At 37.8% G+C, this 20169-nt stretch overlaps 1 protein-coding gene across 3 annotated transcripts in view; it reads right to left on the bottom strand.

The window, feature by feature from the left end:
• kcnip1b (Kv channel interacting protein 1 b) overlaps positions 1-20169 on the bottom strand; it is an 82360-nt gene that overhangs the window by 8483 nt on the left and 53708 nt on the right. The window contains exon 1 of one of the 3 annotated variants that reach the window (XM_081355268.1): positions 11597-11793. The exons of 1 other annotated variant lie outside the window; for it this stretch is intronic. In XM_081355268.1, coding sequence (XP_081211394.1) covers positions 11597-11654 — 58 coding nt within the window. In that variant the 5' untranslated portion in view covers positions 11655-11793. Of the gene's footprint in view, positions 1-4725; positions 5039-11596; positions 11794-20169 lie in introns of those variants that run through there. One more of the 3 variants, XM_081355267.1, reaches the window with a different exon arrangement.

Here is a 20169-nt window from a genome sequence, read left to right as displayed (position 1 = left end):
AAAATATTTGAACTTTGTGCGTCGTAACTTTGCAGATGTTGTTTATGCTCAAACAGCAACATTAAACACTAACTAAAGTTAAAAAAGTGAAATCATAATCAACCACCCCTTTAATATGCTCCCGTTCATAGAGATTTTAAGATGGATGCCTGGCTTTTTAGGTCGAGAATCTGCGATCTCTGACCCAGTTCGTTTGCTGGCTTTGCTGGGCTGCAATACGCGGTGTTTCCGCCAAATGGCAACCCGTGGTGTCAAAATACAATACAAATACAAAGTTTTTCTGAGAAATAAGTATTTGATATAAGCATGTTTCCTAAATATCTGCACACATTTTATGGTATTTTTATTCTTTAGTACAGTGAAAAAATGACATAAAGCTCGTTTGCTTCAGTCTTAATCTTTAACAGATCTCTGACATTTTAAAACAAATTCAGTCTATTTGGAAAGACTGAAGCTATTATAACCAGTTTGACAAGATATGTTTGTGATGGAGAATATAAGCTTGAATCTCGACTGAATGGGCCCTATCTTGCACCCAGCGCAATTGACTTTGTACACCGACGCATGTATCATTCCTATTTTGCACTCGCGCAAAGCGCGTTTTTCCCTCCACAGAAGCACGTCGCTAAACTAGGGAATGAACTTGCGCTCATTGGGCGGTTCAGCGCAAAAAAGGAGGTGTGTTCCGGGCCGGCGCAAATGTTCCTTCATGCTATTTTGCAGGTTTAGAAAACAATTGCGCCACTAACCAGGAAAAAATAGTTTAAAGTCAGTGGCGCGTTGCGCATGTTATTCATATGCTATTTTAAGGACGCATGCTTGGCCATAATCAATGTAGCGTGTGCACAACGCGCATACACTTTGATTCTCTCATCTACACAGAAGCAGCAGTTTTCATTTTTGCAAATCATACATTATTACGATAGATAGATAGATAGATAGATAGATAGATAGATAGATAGATAGATAGATAGATAGATAGATAGATAGATAGATAGATAGATAGACAATTTATTATAAAAGCATACATCTAGCTTACACATTTACCCAAATTATCATACGCCTTTTTAACCGAAGTTAATTTGGGTGGGTTTCTCCATCCCCAATCTCCCTGACGAGAGCGTTGCTCTCCTTGGCTGTGAACCGCTCCTGGCGTGCGCCTGGCAAATCCCCCGTTATTATAGGAATCCGCTTTAGAACAAACGCGCCTGCTCTTAAAGGGAATGTGAGATGACGCTCTGATTGGTTTATTTCACGTTACGCCCAAACCACACCTATGAATAATGAAGCTGCTTCAGACCAACCCATTTTAGATTTGCGCCTGGCGCAAGAGTCATTTATCCCGCCGGGAAAATAGCAACAGCGCCAAGACCCGCCCACAAAGTTACTTGCGCTTTGCGCTTTGACACTTGCGTTTCAGATCGTTAAAATAGGGCCCAATGTGTCTTGAACAACTCCCAGACATTTTCCGATCTGTCTGATAACTGTGATATGAGTGTAAGTGGATATAACTCACTGGAATGATGTGAAGCTTCTAACTCAACAGGGCAGCCCCTCATTTCATCAGTCTTAATTATCACCTCTCTTCTTTTTAACACATGCAAACTGATGTGAGAGTGAGAATGAAAATGGAAGTTGAGAGAAAACCTAAGGTGAAACAAAAGAAATATGTAGAAAGGCAGGGAGCATTACCGGCACAATTAAAGGAACACGCCACCGTTTTTTTAAAAATAGGGCTTATTCACCGTCTCCCCTACATTTAGATAGGTGGACAAACACATTTTTGTCTCAGTGCATGCATTGTCTTAGTCTGGCAGCGCCGCCGCTAGCTTAGCTTAGCATAATGAATGGAATCCTTTGTTGCCGGATAGCATGTCGTGAGTAAAAGTGAGAAAAAAAACCCTAATTACTTCTTGTGGCCTACGTATTCACAAGAAATACAAATAGCAATACAGATTAAGACTAGGCAATTTCCAAGGCAGATATTGACATGGGACTATATTGGGGTGAAGGCGAAGCACTACTTGGGTGCAGAGATATCACACAACACCTGAAATCCGCTATCTCTGCGCCCAAGATATCTGATATCTCTGCACCCAAGTAGCAGTGCTTCGCCTGTGCTTCACCCCAATATAGTCCCAAGTCAATATCTGCCTAGGAAATCGCCTAGTCTTATTCTGTATTGCTATTTGTACTCGTTGTGAATACGCTTTTACTCATGACATGCTATCCGGCAACAAAGGATTCCTTTCATTATGCTAAGCTAAGTTAACGGCGGCGCTGCCAAACTAAAACAATGCATGCACAAAAATGCGTTTGCTCACCTATCTAAATGTAAGGGAGACGGTGAATAACCCCTATTTCAAAAAACGGTGGCGTGTTCCATTAATGTGTATTAAGAACTTTATTCTTAATTTAATTTAATTTAATTTAATTTAATTTAATTTAATTTAATTTAATTTAATTTAATTTAATTTAATTTAATTTAATTTAATTTAATTTAATGTGTGTGTGTGTGTGTGTGTTTTGTTATGCAAAACATTAATGGCAATAAATTACTTGGAAATTGAAAATGGAAAAGATGGCTATTACACGAAAGACAGAATGGGTTGAAGATGTGTGTTTTTATGTGTATGGGAAAACAGAGAGATCAGTTGAAAGATGGAGAAGGAGAGAGATATTAGCACATGAAAAAAAATGTCTGGGAAAGCCAAAGTGCAACAGAACACAGCGCATGTCTGAAACTCTCTCTCTTCATCCATCTATTGCTCTCTCTTCCTCTTTAATGCTTAAAACAGCAACAAAGCCCTTGAAAACAGTGGCAGTAGGAACACACTAAAATAAACTTTAAAGACACATTCTCCATTCAAGCTGCTATTAGTGCCATTAGAGTGCTTCCTCTAGCACAGAGATAGATGAAAGTTTAAAACAACATCAGCACAAGCCTTCTTGTCTTGTTACGGTGTCTATCTTTTATTGATTTTATAACTGAGATGATCTCTTAAATGTTACATCTGAACTCATTAGGAAATAACTGCAGATTGAAATTGGTTTACTCCAAGCAAATTGTAATGGAAATCAGTTATGAGAAAAATTAAAATGAGATGTTGTTACTAGTGCAGAGATCATCGTTTGACATGGAATTAGATATAATGACACACTATAACATATGATTGCCAAATGAAAACCAGTAATTAATTATGATTGCAGAGTGTTGTATTTTATTTAATTTGCTAATTCTGTGTCAAATATGAGCATTTTAATGAGCCAGTTATAAAGACAGGTTAAATCAAGTTGGCTGACATTCTTCTCAGTACAGGCCAAGTGCAAGACAACAAATAATTCCAGTTCAGCACTCTGGGGTTATAAGACTGTAATTTAGAAGCCAGCCTTTGACGTCAAACTCAACTATATCCCTTAAGAGGTAATTAACCAGAGCAAGCCGCCCACATTCTACCGCAAGGGAGCACGCAGTGATCTATAGGGTAAGATGTCAGGGAAAAGTGACAAATAGCAAACAAATAGTTAAACAGCAGGATGAATATTCATGAGCAGCTGCTGTAAAGGCAGTGTAAATCACTTGTTACTGCAGATCTAAACTCCCCTCTTATTAGGACCGGGGTTGAGTCACACCCCTCAGATAGAGACGAGAAGCCAAGCACCCCCCCCCAAAAAAACCCCCCCACCAGTCATATACATTTAAGTCACCAGGGGTTGTGCGGAATTTCGAATTGAGAAACTGACTCCCTTTTAGTTCATGAGTGTGAATTTGAAATGAATGAATTACACCCTAAAGAAAATTGAATTGGAGTGACAGGACGTGGAATTTATTGCATTATTATTCAACACAGGGTAATGCATTTTAGAGAAATCTGTTAAAATTCTATTTTAATGATATGTATGTCATTCTCTCTCCTGTTTAATGTCTTTAAAATGTCTAGGATTTTTTAATACTTTCCCCCAAAATATATATATATATATATTAAAATATGTTTAATGTATTTAAATGTATAAACACAGAGATTAGTTTTAATAGATTCCTGTTTATTTGCTGTGCAGTTGACCTCTAATTTAGTGTATCATTTAGTGATTGAATGAATAAATGACTGATGCATAGTATTACTCGAGTTTAACCATGATTAAACTTGTGATCCATGTGAATTGATCAAGAACAGTTGCAGTGCTGTATGTATAATGCTTTCATGTCGATCATAACATCCCATCATCTGCTGTACCAAGCATTAGAAAGCTGTCTCCATGACAACTACACCAGGGCGCATGTGAACAGGAAGAGGGTTGATATGTGAGCAGAGTGTTAAAACAACCGCTCACGTACCAAGATGCCACACACACACACACACACACACACACACACTCTAGCGATGATGTTTATCAGTGAGGGATGAGGTTAAACCATCATTTGTAAACAGCAGACCGTGATATGTTGCTTGTCTACTGCATATCTTCTCTGTTTCAACCATGCATCCATTCCATCCTCTTTCAGCTCTCTTGAAAGATCACATCTTTTTATAAGTGTTATCCATCACAAATAGGGCACTTCTTTTCTTTGAGCGCTCTTTCAGTCCTTTCAGGGTCTGAGTTAGACACTGATTTAGTCCTGTTGTTGATACTTCAAAACTCCTTTGTGCTTCAGTCTTTCTGAACAATAATGCGCCATTATTTATGTGATGTACAAGTCGGATAATCTGTCATTTGTCAACATACCTCTGGCTCTGGATGGTCTTTGTCTTGTCTGCATAGTCAATGTGCCCACTACTGCTCCCATGTTGTCACCGCAGAGACACGACGTTCAAACTAATAAGCGTTGAGTCCGCCAGTCTGTCTTTCTTTGTTGAAGCCCCTGCTTTTGTTTTCCTCTCCACTCTTCTCTTACTTGTCAGTGAATGAAGACAAGCTGGAATTTTCTTGCTAAAAGCATATGGTTGCTTCCTTGATGCCCCTCCCACAAATTTCCCTCCCTCTAACTCCTTTCATTTCTCTTTCTTTGCTCTCGCTCTGGCTGTTTCTGCTGGGTCCCGTTTGTTATTCGGTGTCAGGAACTGTTGCTCTGCATGATGGGAAGCAGTAGGAAGAGTGTGAGGATGAAATGTTCCTTTCTATTGCACATGCACATACAGCAAGCAGATCTCTTCCTTATTGAATTATAATTTTTTACACTGAATGTGGCAAGATGGATGATGACTTTCGTCTACACACTGCAGCTCTTATACGCACATACATTTGTTGTTCTATCTTAGTAGGGATGCTGTTGACCTCTGTTGTTTTTATACTGAGCTAATGATGTTTATCCTCTAACCTTGCATCTAAAACTAACCGAAACCATTTTAAAAGGGATAATTCACCCCAAAATGAATTTACTTTCATAGTTATAATAAATAATAATAATACAACCCCCCCCAACAACTTAAAAAAATGATGACACAACTTTTTATTTTGAGTGAAATATCCAAAAATATTATCCCTTAAAACTTTATTATTATTATTATTTATGGTTTTTATTTATTATTATTTGATTATTATATTTGTATTATTATTTATTATTACTTATTGGTTAGTTTATCAAGCATTTTACCTTGGAACACTGTACAAAATACATAAATAAATAAATAAACAGCCGCTGTGGTTGCCTGAAATTGACCATAAAAATATTGTGACAATGTTTCACGTATTATGGGATGGCATGTTAAAAGTTATAACTAATTATAAAATTATAACCGAATACTGCATTTCATTATGTGATATAATGTTAATTTACCAAGCTACAAAAAATCTGCTTTTTACTTTAAACAAATAATAGACACTAAGTAAATAACATAATATTTTCCACAAAACACCCTAATAACACCGTGTCCTAACTACACGCGACGCGATAAAATTCCAGCGACAGGCAGTGTCTGTCCACACTAGACGCGACGCGACTGTGAGACGCCACAACGTCAATCAAAAATCACAGCCAATCAGAACGGCGTGTGGGCGGAGTCTCGCCGCAAGTGCACAGCACTAGAGACTAAGCTTGACGGCACTCGCAAGAAAATGGATAAGTAACTACATAATCTAATTCACAAATATTACACCATTTAAAAAATACATAGGCTACTGAGTTACTAAAACAATCTTTGTCAAATAATACACTTGTTTGTTAACAATTTTAACATTCTTGTTTCCATTTGTTTAATTTCAAGATCTGAGGTGAATTATCCATTGTTTCTTATACAGCTACAAAGCTGGACCACTAAATGATATTCAAAGTCACATTTCACGCTTTTAACATTAAATAACGCACATAAACAGTAAGATTATCACTGCCACAAGTGTTTGTTGTTCCAGCGCGACGTCGAAGGAAAATAGAAACCGTTTCTAAAATAGAAACGTCGCGTGTCGCCGTCTCGGCTGGTTAGGACAAAAACTCTGATTAACATGGAAAAGATACCTTTTATCGCGTGTCGCGGCATCGCGTCGTGTGTAGTTAGGACACGGTGTAATGTAAATTACTGAGAACAAAATTAAGAAACTAAATTGCTTACATATAAAATGTAGTCACGTATCACACCGTGTCCTAACTACACGCGACGCGATAAAATTCCAGCGACAGGCAGTGTGTCTGTCCACACTAGACGCGACGCGACTGTGAGACGCCACAACGTCAATCAAAAATAACAGCCAATCAGAACAGCGTGTGGGCGGAGTCTCGCGGCAAGTGCACAACACTAGAGAGTAAACTTGACGGCACTCGCAAGAAAATGGATAAGTAGCTACATAATCTAATTCACAAATGTTACACCATTTAAAAAAAGCATAGGCTACTGAGTTACTAAAACAATCTTTGTCAAATAATACACTTGTTTGTTCACAGTTTTAACGTTCATGTTTCCATTAGTTTAATTTCAAGATCTGAGGTGAAATATGTCCATTGTTGCTTTTACAGCTACAAAGCTGGAGCACTAAATGATATTCAAAGTCACATTTCACGCTTTTAACATTAAATAAAGCACAAACAGTACCTGAGATTATCATTGCCGCACTTTGTGTTTGTTGTTCCAGCGCGACGTCGCAGAAAAATAGAAACCGTTTCTAAATTAGAAACGTCGCGTGTCGCCGTCGCGCCTGGTTAGGACAAAAACTCTGATTAACATGGAAAAGATACCTTTTATCGCGTGTCGCGGCGCGTGTAGTTAGGACACGGTGTCATGCAGGGAATCTCCTTTACCATTTTCATCGTAAATTATTGTAATTCATACTTTTGACAATATTGTACAGTAAAATTACAATTATAACAAATAAAGTTAAAACATTAAAATGTACAACTATTCTAATATGGTTTTACTGTAGCATTTTTAGCCTTGTTTAGTCTACAAACATTTTTTACAGTGTATCACTGGCTGGTCATTGTAAGATATTTCAGATTTTACTGCATTTGTGGAGTCATTTGGTCCCCATAATGTTGGCAAATCCTGATCCACATTCATCAAATGAGCTGTGGTACGACTGTAAGTAGTTTGTTTTATCATCCATTGTTTATTTCCAGCCATTGTGCGTGACTCAGATAAGAATGATTCAGGGATCATTACACATGGATCATCATGGTCATGGATCAAATCACAAAGTAATTTTTAGTGTGTATGCACAAATGTGCTTTTTTGTTTGTGTACTGTACACATACCATTTTAATGCATTGTAAAATGACCTATTGTTTGTTTCATGCTTTCCCTCATTAGGGAACCGATCCAACAAACTTTTCTGATTAAAAAGACGGAAACAGAGACTACAGAGGAAAAGAAATTGCCATAAGGGATGTCTGAGTTTCAAAACAGCAGATCTGTAACCTTATTAAAAATACAAAAAAGAAGAGACTTCAGACGGACAAACTTTGGGCTGGGAGTGTGGAGAGAAGTTGAAGGTAATGAATAATTACATAACATCAACCCTCACTGCTCTGTATTACACAAATCCAGCAGGACTGACCTGAAAATCAGGCCAAGATATCCAGAGATACCCTCATTCTAGCACATAGACATCTGCACTCCATCACCACAACCCTGTCTGCACAAAACACACTCTCTTTCTCTTCATCTCTATCTCATACCACCTGCCTTACACAGGATAAAGACGTTTGTAATGGAATTCTTCTTGCTTTGGCACTCGTCCATGGAAGAGAAACAATAATTTCCAGCAAACGACTGGCATGTGTGAAATCCACGCAAGCAGGTGTAAGCCTCTTTTTCTCACTCAAAAAGTGTCTATGTTGGACTTTCTCTATTCAGACACCTTATTGAATCTGCTAATGCACTTGGGAGATGGTTACAGATGATTTGCTTACCCTTGGAAACATGCAATGGTGCGAATAACAGCCTGAACCCTTGTATAGCTTCAAAATGAATAAAATACACCCAATATAAACCATGTATTTAAACTAAATTTGTAGTCAATTCAAGCATGTAGCAATTAAAGCTTTAAGCAACTGTTACTAATTAAAAGTAACTAGTGACTTTAAGTAAATATTACTTTGGCTGGTTTGTTATATTAAGTGTCTATCACAAAATAGAAAAAAAAAACTTTATTAATTGATTGATTGATTGATCGATTGATTATTAGAAAATTTCCAAGGTGTAAAATTTGGCGCTGTGTCCAAATAATATATAGTTAGCGGAAAACAGTACTGTATGTGCGCCGAGTATGTCCGAATTCATAGTATAAACAGTATAGGCGAAAAGTACCCAAATGACCTACTACTTCCGTTGAGATTCTGAAGTGCATTCGATGGACGCCTTACAATCCCATGAGGCCACGGGAGAGGATTTGTGAATGGAAGTTAAGTGACCCCACTGTATGTAGCTACCAAATGTAGCTACTATATAATATAAGCCTACGATTTTTGATGCAGCAAGGGTGACAGCTATTTAACGGTATGATTCTGGTTTTCCCAGCATGCACCGGGGCGTAATTAATTAATAAGGCTGCATGCTTTCACTGTTTGTCAGCTTTATTTACAGTGTTGTTATTGATTTTGTTTAATAACTTGTTTTGTGATGTCTAAAATTACCTGTTAACTGCTAGTGTAATGGAGGCCAGCTAGTAGTTGCTGTGCGGGTAAACCTCACTCCTCTGATCTCAATAGGCGCTCTAGCGACAGATGCTAGAGGCTGCAGTCTTTAGCCTCCTTGTTAGAGCGCCTGACTCTCATGCCGGAGACCCGGGTTCGAGACCCGCACGGAGCGGGGTGTGAAGGACCCGGGTGAGAGGGGTTACACTAGCAGGACGTAAAATAGATATTTTAGTTATAGATATTTCTGTTTTTTGTTACAAATTATGTAGGAACAGTAATAGATGAATTTATGACAAGAGTGCACCTCAAAAAAATCGACATCATAACAGGAGTTCTGACCTTTGTCACAAAAAGTCGACGCACACACTTTTAATAATTGAAACCTTGGTTTTCATGCTAAAAGTTCATAATAAAACATATAATCTAGTATTTGTCAATAAAAAATAGAAAATAATATTATTCTCTAAAAAGTATAATATATTCTCCTCTAAAATATAATATCTTTTTTATCACCTTTTTTTATTACATCACATATTTTAGTAGTTATCATAAATTAGGTATCATTTGAAAGCTTACGAACTCAGAATTCATCCTGTGAAAACCGTTTTGAAATTGGACGTTGCGTTACCATAGAAATGGTACTCTAAATTCTTTCATCGGGCTCCTCCCCTTTTGGGCGTCATCATGTTTCATAATTTATGATCAAAACCTTTTCTAATCTTGACAAAACACATATTGTCAGAAAGGTCTGAGTCTCAAGGTTCCATATTGTGTGAGAGAAGTGATATTTGGACAGAAATTTATTAATTTGTTACGGCAGAATGCATACAATTAAATTCAATGGAATGTATGTCACCCGGTGGCTATTTTTGGTATTAAACCTAAATAAAATCTCATGGGGACTTCAATTTTTGTGATATCAACTTGGTTAGATATATTGCTTTGATTTTATAGTAATTGTATAGTAAAAAATATTTTGTAAAACATATATTTTATATAAAAGAAAACATATTTAGTACAGTATATTTGATTTACTGTAAATTTAAACTTCCATAACTTTTTCATACTTTCATTTTTTGATTTCATGCTTTCACTTCAGCAATAATCTGCTGAGTGTTTTCTTTAAAACAAGACCAAACTTAGGTCTGTATTCTTGAATTACAACCATTTAAGTTTGAATAGTGCATTTTAATGTCTATTCTCAAAAAGGGGTGTGACAGTTTAGGGGTTAAAGGAAAGTCCACCAAGTACAACTATTCCTAAGTGAGTTAAACCTACGGGTTTAACACAAACACAAATACAAAACATAGTATTTTAAAACATAGTGCAGTCGCAGTGCTTTATAGGCCATTCCTACAAACTACAAAACTAGAGAAACACTATTTAAAGTTGAAACTGAAATCTCCCAGTGATCATCCTCACAGTTTTTATCCCCAATGCATGAACCTGAAGCAGCGGCGTTCAGAAATCCAGCAGAAGATATAGTCCGTCAGGGCTGAGTGCCATAGCTGACACACAGTTTTTCTCTAGTTATAAACTCACAGACAGCTCCTGTAACTCCTGGGGATTTTACTGAAGACTTCAAACAAGTTTTCTGTCTTTCTGCCCAGAACTCGTAATCCTCTCGGCTCCTTAATCTTTCTTCAGGTCTCTGATGTGTGTATACGTGTGTGTTTGTGTATATGAAGTGTGGCTCTCTATTGCTCTTATGAGTGAGTATAAACACATGCTCACACATGTGAGTGCAGTGTTGTTGATTTGTTGATTTGCTTCGGTATTGTTTTAGCATATTCTGTAGTGCATTAAGGCTGTGGCGAATCAGAAATGGTAATTTTGCATACAGTGTAGGTTAATTAACCTTCAAGGCATAAATAATCACAAACAATCCGCCTTCTCTTTTTTCTCTTTTTATGCATTTTCTTATCACATACTTGCAGCCTGATCACTCCGGTTTTCCGCCTCCTCCATCCTCCATGGAATAAATGGCCATGTAATACTTTCATAACTCATAATGCCTTGTATGGAGCCCATGCCAGCATATGCTAACACATTCAATTCATCCTTCGCACATGCAGACTTCTCATTGACTTTATTGAAACTAAAATTTGGCTAATTAAAATTGCTATTTGCTTGCCCTTTGAGATATCAATTCTGGAATTTGTGGAAGTGAATAAAATGTAGTCCCTTATGAACCATTTCCCCCTTTTAACACGGCCCCAAGAGGAGTTTTTCTGTTTTAGCTAACTTCAAGGGCATTCTGTTGCAATTTTGTTCTCCAAAAATTATCTGGGTTAGAAACACACATGCAGACATTCAAGTCACACACTAAGTAGAACAAGATTGATAAGTGTAATAAAAAAGAAAAGAAAAGGCATACACTCAAAGAAATCTATTAAAAATCCTCAAAATGACACTGAATCTAATATCGTCTAATTCTCAAATTTTTCTCATCTATCTATCCTTCGATCTCACAACCTAATAACACATTAGTGAACGTATTTCTAACTGGTTAATGTGTAAATTGGATCCTACCTGTCCTGTAGGTGACCTGTTTGGTGTGCATAGAGAAAGTCCCCAACACCATACCCATCTTCAAAAGAGTTCTTCACTTTCCTCACTTTGATCTTGGTTTGAAAAAATCACTATTCCCTGTTTTTGTATTTTATCTCCTGATTTTTCAACCCTCTCTCGCTCTCAGTGTTGTTGGTTACTTAGCTCTCGCTGTCTCTGACTTTCCTCCGTGTTCTGTCTGTCTATCATGTGGACTCTGAAGGATGCTCATCATTTCCTGAGCTTTTATTGGGGGCTGAGAGAGAGAGAGAGAGAGGGAGAGGGTGAGAGATGGTGAGTGGTTCATATACTAGTGGTGAATGAGGGAGTGATAAAACTGAGTAGTTATTAGGTCCTTTCAGCAGTGAGTAAGAACACTCTTGGGTGCAGATATATTTTATATCAGATATCTTTGTCCAGCAGGTATGAAAAGATGATTGTCTTCAGTCAGAGATTTTGTGAAGTGTGTAATATCTGTAGCACCAGCATCATCAAACAAAATTGTAAAAATAAGTACTGTTTTCCAAACAGGTTTCCTAAACATTCCTTGTCTTCTATTGGTCGGTCAACCAGATTGCCCCGCCTCAAATTCACACCATTGGTTAAGCCAGTGCTGATGTTGTCGGGCTGGTCAGGATGCTCAAACACAGAGCTTGTTTTGATAGTGCCACAGTATTCATCTTCTAACAATATTTGTTCACAGTAGAAATTAAACATAGGTTCATCTTTGTCAAAGCTGTATTTTAACATTAATGACAGACAACATCAGGAATATTAAGCTGCTGTCAATTTAAGATCGAATGCACCGACCGAATATACTGATACACATCCAGTTTCTTTCTCAACTGTTCACTTACAACATAACCGACATTCGAGTGCTGTCTGAAACACGTCTCTCTCTCTCTCTCTCTCTCTCTCTCTCTCTCTCTCTCTCTCTCTCTCTCTCTCTCTCTCTGCGTGCGATTTCTGCCTCTTCTTCCACGTTTAAAATCATTTGAATGAGTAAATTGGCAAGACAAAACATGTCCAAATTATACACTTTCACTCTATGATGGTTAAACTTAGCATTTAATCCTCGAATCACATGCGTGCCAAACCATGGGGCCTGGTCCATACAGATCACGGATCAACTGTGATCCGTTGCACCCCTAATAATTAATGAACACACTTATAATCATTATTGCTATCTTACGAGAGATGGAGAAAAATCCTACTCCAGTACGTAAACGTGCCCTGTCCCCAAAAATGCCAGAAATGTTGGTATTCAAAAGTGCTTCCCTACACGTTTTCTGCTGTGCATTGTTTATTTTTTTTTACCACGCATGCACACCAGTTAGCTGCATATTAAATCCTATAATCTCTGATGTCCTCAGAGTGTGTATGTGAAGTTTTAGCTCAAAATACCCCACAGATATTTTTTATAGCATGTTCAAATTGTCACTTTGTTTTTGAAGGTGAGCAAAAACACGCTGTTTTTGTGTGTGTCCCTTTAAATGCAAAGGAGCTGCTGCTCCCGGCACAGAGGGCGGAGCTTCAATAGCTTGTGTGTGTGTGTGTGTGTGTGTGTGTGTGTGTGTGTGTGTGTTAGCAGCTCCGATAACCTCACACAGACACGCACTGAAAATTGAAAAAACATTTAGCCTTTTATGTTCAAACCGAGGTTGGACAAAGATGTAGAGACTCAAGAAGAAGTGACAACATGTAGAATGCAACAGGACATTTCTGAATGGTTAGTTGATGAATTTATGTTGCTGATGTGAAGTTAACTATCTTCTAGTCATATTCTGTCATGATAATCTAGAAATCGTGTTCCCGGTGGCAGGGTTTATGTAAATTTTAGGGTTAGTGATTTCACTAACCCGTGAAGAAGCTCATTGTAGTCCCTACCAGCCGTTTGTTGTAGCAAATATCTTCCTTTGTTTTGAACTTTGGGCGTTGTAACTTTGCAGATGTTGTTTATGCTCAAACAGCAACATTACACACTAACTAAAGTTAAAAAAGTGAAATCAAAATCAACCACCCCTTTAAGATATTTTACCGTTAAAATTAGAAATGTTAATACTATTCATACATGTTAAATATGTCGGTGGTGTGGGACTATACAGCTCTTGAAGACACATACTGTGAAACATTGAGAATGATTTGCTATTGAAAAGAGTCATATTAGAGAATACTTTGATCTCTAATGGAGATTTTAACACGTTTTATTACTGGATGGGGTGACTTAATGTTTTTGTTACTTGGTGTTGCTTTTTTAATTATGCATATAGTATGACTTATAGTACAGCAGTCCTATTAAAATGATGTAATGGTTGGATATACAGTACCATAAAAAGTTTATTATGCTCACCCAGGCTGCATTTAATTAGTCAAAAATACAGAAAAACAGTAATATTGTGAAATAATATAACAATTTCAAATAACATTTTGTTAATATATTAGACCTATATGATGTCAAAGCTGAATTTTCAGCCGCCATTGCTCCAGTCTTTAGTGTCACATGATTTGGTTTGAAGCACAAAAAAAAAAAAAAAAAAAAAAGTAGTATTATTATCAATGTTATGTGCTGCTTAATATATATATATATATTTTTGGAAACCATGATTCTTTCAAAAAACAAAGAACTTACTAACCCCAAATCTTTGAACACTAGATTTTTTTGGTAAATAAAATATTAAATATTGTTTATTATTGCATTGTTTGATATATCTGTCTACATATTTTGATTTTCATTAAATGCAGTCATTTTCCATTTCTATAGTGGATTTTGGAAATGTACATTTGATTTGAACCATTGGATTTCTCACTTTATCAGTGGTTAGAGTATCACAGTGTGAGGATTAAAATAATCACTTTAACCGAAGCTCTCTCACTCGCTCTCTAGAACATGCTGGACTCTTATCTATCTGGGCCACTTAAACGTTAACATCTTTCAGTTCAGCACTCCATATTGACTCTTTCACACACAGAGGGAAAAGACTAGGGATTCAATTACACCCCGCAATTAAAATACAAGCATTCTGGCTCTTAAAAAGAGAGATTTAAGAGCATCAAATCCTTGAACTGGAAAAACCACTGGATAAACACAAAGCAGGACTAAAGCATGTCCTCGGGAGGGAGAACGAATACAGAAAAAAGGCTTAGATGAGGTTAGAAAGAACAGGGTTGATGTGAGGATGACGAGGAATTGTGAGGACGAGGCTTTGCGCCCTTCATCTTTGCACAAATCTCTCTTCTTTGTGTGCGGAGGAAAATGTCTGACAGCTGGATTGAAGGGAATGAAAGTGAAGCAGTATAAAAGACAAAGCGATAGAAGGAAATGTTGATGAGAAAGAGAAACTCTTGTTCTGTCAAGAGCTAAAACATGTCTCAGCAACGTGCTTGCACATCATTCTGTGTCCTTTCATCTGCCCATCCCTTTCTTCTTCTTCTCCTTAATCTTCTTCCCCATCATCCCCGTTTCCACCTGCCCTGCGTGTCTATGCTTCTGCTGTCAGAGGAAACTGCTGGTGCAGTGGAGGATCTGAGGCAGGTGAGCTTAGGACACAGGATTGATCTGTGTGTTCTCAGTTTAAGATCAGATACTGTTTTTCTAGGAAAGAGAAATCACAAAGGAGATCTCTTTATTTTTTCCTTGGCCGTTTCTCTTAGACAGCAGTGAGATTAAACAGCAAACAAATTGAGACTTTTACTTTAAGTCAGCATGAAAAAGTGTTAACAACTCATTTTACTTCCATAAAGACAGCAGCTGAAAAGAAGATTTTTTTTTTTTTCATTAAATGCGTGCAAAGTACTTTCATGTTAAACAGGTTAGCGGTCATATAGGGATTGTCAAAGGTTTTTTTTTTTTTTTTTTTTGTCATCTACTGAATTTTTCGTCAACGATACCAGGGACACCGAAACACCGGGGAACATGAAATTTGGTGGGCATGTAGCCCCACTAGACTTTTACGGAAAAATTTCGTTTGGTCCCCGGGGGCCACTCCACTCCACATGAGGCATTTATATAGCGCTTTCATATGTACTACTGTACACCCAAAGCGCTTTACAATCATATCAGGGGTCTCTTCTCAACCACCACCAGTGTGCAGCATCCACTTGGATGATGCGACGGCAGCCACAGAACAACGGCGCCAGTACGCTCACCACACACCAGCTATAGGTGAAGAGAGGAGAGAAAGTGATAGAGCCAATTCAATGTAAGGGGATTATTAGGAGGCCATGATTGGTAAGGGGCAATGTGTGGAATGTGGCCAGGACACCGGGGTTACACCCCTACTCTTTACGAGAAATGCCATGGGATTTTTAATGACCACAGAGAGTCAGGACCTCGGTTTAACGTCTCATCCGAAGGACGGTGCTCTTTGACAGTATAGTGTCCCCGTCACTACACTGGGGCGTTAGGACCCACACAGACCACAGGGTGAGCGCCCCCTGCTGGCCTCACTAACACCTCTTCCAGCAGCAACCTGGTTTTTCTCAGGAGGTCTCCCATCCAGGTACTGACCAGGCTCAGCCCTGCTTAGCTTCAGTGGGCAACCAGTCTTGGGCTACAGGGTGATATGGCTGCTGGCGTTCAGATGTTCAGAACTGCACCATATTTCATGTGTATGATTAACTTGACATAAAAAATTATATTTTTTGGGGGTATAAAAAAAATTCATTTATGTGCACATTTAGTGACTGTACACTCATCGGCCTGTAGATGGTGCTGTTGAGCGAAGGGTTGCTGGTTTAGGATGATACTGTCACACACACACATGCAGGAATACAAACAAATACAAGCATGCACACACACTGACATCCACACGCACAGACACACACCCATACACAGACATACAAATCCACATGCACAGACACACACACACAAACACACACGCGCACACACATGTACGCATGCATACATACACGCAAAGACACAGACACACACACACATACACACACACACACAAACAGACATGCACATACTACTACTTTTTTTAGGTATCAGCCATATACCCGATTTACCAATACCCAATGTGTTATGCTTGGGCAGTATACTAATGAGGTGGGTGGGACATGTTTCATGCCATGTTAGATCACATCCTGAGAGTCTACGCTTTCAGAAAATATATAGTTTATATAGTTGAATCAGTTTTCTCTTCATGGTACAGACCAAAATGTATTATGTGTACACTTTCTTCACCTAAATCCATAAAATCCCATTAATTTCAATGGGACATTTACTTAAGTGTTCTACTAGGTACAGTGGGAATGAGTTTAATTTTGTTAACATTGTTTTTTTTAAACTCTGGGACCAGGGCTACAAGATAAAACCACTTTTTTGGGGAAAAATGTTTTTTTATTTCAGTAAAACACAACAAACACATGCCAAAGTCAGATAACTGACTTTTACCATCAACAGGCACCTCAACCGTTTGGTAGAGGTTTGTAGAAATTGTCTGTGAATTATTAAACAAACTGCTGATGTAGCATGAAAAAGACTTGCTTGAACACAATAAGTGTGTTTTTGAAACTCATTTTTGTAATACATTATGTAGGGAAAACCACTGTTATGGATGTGACGTTTTCACATTATGGATGTTAAGTGTCTAAACTAATGACTTTTGTTATAAAACTTAAAGGTGCATAACGCAAGTCTCTGAGTTTTTGCAGAACTATGCCCCCCTCTGGCGACAAATGAAACTGCAACACTGCAACTGAACGCGCATGACGTCACGCCCAGTCTCAAATTCGGCCCGAATCCCTCTTATTTATTTTACTGTACAGGATTATAGAGGCAATCGCAGTGATCAGAGAAGGGCTCATTCAGCCCATCAGGCAATTGTTTAAGCATGTATGGGTTAGAAAAACGGGTATTTTTAACATGAAAAGTTGCATAATGCACCTTTAAATAGTAATGGCAAATAATTACAAAACTCTAAATTATCCATGATCCACAGGAATACTCCAGACAGTCTTTTAAAATATACAACTTATATACACGCAATACAGCCAAATTGCTCCACGTCATTTATTTTTGTGGAAAGCCAGTGCAGGCCTGAGCGGCGGTCATATTTTGTACCGCCATGCGGTACATCTAGTTTGTCCTCTGCTTGTCACAGACATTAAAGTTAAACAGTATTTGCATGTTTTCAAACAGTCAATCAGATTTTTGTATTTGCTATGTTTATTAAACAACACCAGATAAAGGAGTACAGAGACAAGAGAGCTGGTTCTAGATTTTTCCTCTGTTATTCACTATTGCTTAGTGTAAGCCCGATTATTGGTCCAATGGCGGTTACTGTCTTTCCTTTTACGCAACACAACAAGATTAAATGAAATACATTTTCTCATATGTATTACTTCGTTATTTCATCTGACTCCGTAAATGAAAAAGGTTTTAATGATATCTGATTATCATTAAAAGTGAGCGAATGTTTGATAATTCTTTTTAACTCTTTAATTATATTTTCCCTGCTCAGATTAGGAAACTATGTCGCTTTTGAGGTCCTCACGCCTTCTGTTTTACGCAGGTCTCACGATCACAAACTCGCCAGCTTCGGTCACTAAACAGAGGTAATTGGCTATACTGTATACCTGAGATGGTTGCATTCACGCTTACACAATCAAAGATACTTTGGTATAGCCCCCATGGTTTTTGCATACACTTGAATTTAAAGTAACGTTTTCTTCAGTAGAGATATGGCCACTACTACAGATATAAGTCGACCAACTTTACTTCTCTTATAATAGTTTTGGATTGGCCAATGCCGTGATTTCTCACGTACACTTATCTAAAGTAACATTAAATTAAAACAGAGGTAAGACACACCCAAGTTTAGGTTGGTCAAATAGCATTTGCTGCCCTAAACGGAAATTCCCTTCTTGTCTTTGCAAAACCAAGTACACTTGAATTAGCGCCAAATATTAGTCGTCACTAATCTGACGCAGATTTGAGGTAACATACGAATCCGTTTAATCTATTTTTTATTTTAATCAATCCGTTTGTTTTCTTGGGAAAACAATTTCAGAGCAAGTCAGAATAAAATCAAATGTAACAATTTATCATGTCAGGTAAATGTATCATGCCAATTTCATAATCAGTTCAAAGATAATAAATACAAAACATCAAATGCTCTGGAATAAAGAGAAAAGATGCAAACCTGACATTAGAAAATACATGATGCTGAGATTCTTAGCCACTCTCTGCATCACAGGCTAAGTTGAGTTACAAATCGCCTATACGAGCCTTCTTCAGCATCTCCCTAAATACTTAGACCAAGGCAGAAACCTCTTTTCAAATGTAAAGATGAGTTCACTGTGGGAATTTGCATTAATCACCGTCCCAGACTTACTGGGCACAGAGGTTGATTTACATGGGGACACACCCACAGCAGTTAACAAGATATCTCTAAACTCTTCACACCTTATTACCTTTTTGGTTTACTTCTTTGGGAATGAAACCTTTGTACCAGTCGCACTGAGACATTTCAAATGATACCAAACATGTGTAATACTGAATGATTGTTCATATTAAACCATATAGATCTTTGGGTGAATTCAGGTAGGGATGGGTGAAGGGAATGATGTGTAAATTGGGAGGTGATCAACTCAAGTGTGATTGTGTCTCGAATGGGGATGGTAATATAGCAAGAGAGTTCAAATGTTAATTAGAGTAGCCCTCTCTTCCAGTTCTTCCAGTTTCTCCAGTCTTACATTAGTTTTAATGTAACAGCAGCAGCTCAGGGTATGTGACCAAGTTACATTTTATTGGTTGGTCAGTGGGAAAGTAAAAAATAAATAAATACATTTTTAATTTTTCAACAAAAAAATATGAAAATGTTCTCTTGTGAAAAAGTAATTTAGCTTATGCCAAGATCTCAACAATGTCACAATGTTGTGACTCACATTAATCAAAATTCAGAGATCCCAACATGAACTTGAAAACAAATGCTATTCACATTACTTTTATAGCACTACACTCCTTCTGTCTGTGAATTGTCTCATTTGTTTCTATTTGTATTCCTCCATAGGATTAGATGAAATATCTGAGCCAAAATTTAAATGAAACAAGCTTTGAAAGAGCAACCATTTAGTTTGCAGTCGAATTTTCCTCTGAGTATCTATATAAGCTATAGGCTACTCTGCACTGTAATACTAACAACAGGACAGAAAGTACAGAGAAAATGCACCATACCAGCTTAATATTGTTAAAATTAGGTTATTCAATCTCATTATATAGTATTTTCAAAGCTAATGGATCAGTTTCTCGACAGCGGCAGCTGCAGCTCACAGTATGTGAGTTCCTGCCTAGGGTGGATCATCAGCCCATGCCCCCTCATATACCCACAGTTCACAGTCAGCTTCTGCTCCAGGCCTGCTGTCCGCTGTATGTAAACAGTCCCTCGTGCCCGCGCAAGGACTGCAGTATGATTTGTGAGTGTGATATGATTAAGATTACAAATGCTGCAAATAGCCGACATGGCATGCTGTTTATGCCATGGAGAATAAACGTACAGGCTTGATTATTCAATTGTGCAGTGCCTAAACTGTGTTTTTCAGGTTTCTAACTC

This window comes from Scardinius erythrophthalmus, assembly GCF_964197995.2.
Source record: "Scardinius erythrophthalmus genome assembly, chromosome: 23".
In the NCBI taxonomy this organism is placed as follows: domain Eukaryota; kingdom Metazoa; phylum Chordata; class Actinopteri; order Cypriniformes; family Leuciscidae; genus Scardinius; species Scardinius erythrophthalmus.
Note: the sequence above shows the minus strand (reverse complement) of the source record. Positions and strands in the feature narration are given on the sequence as shown.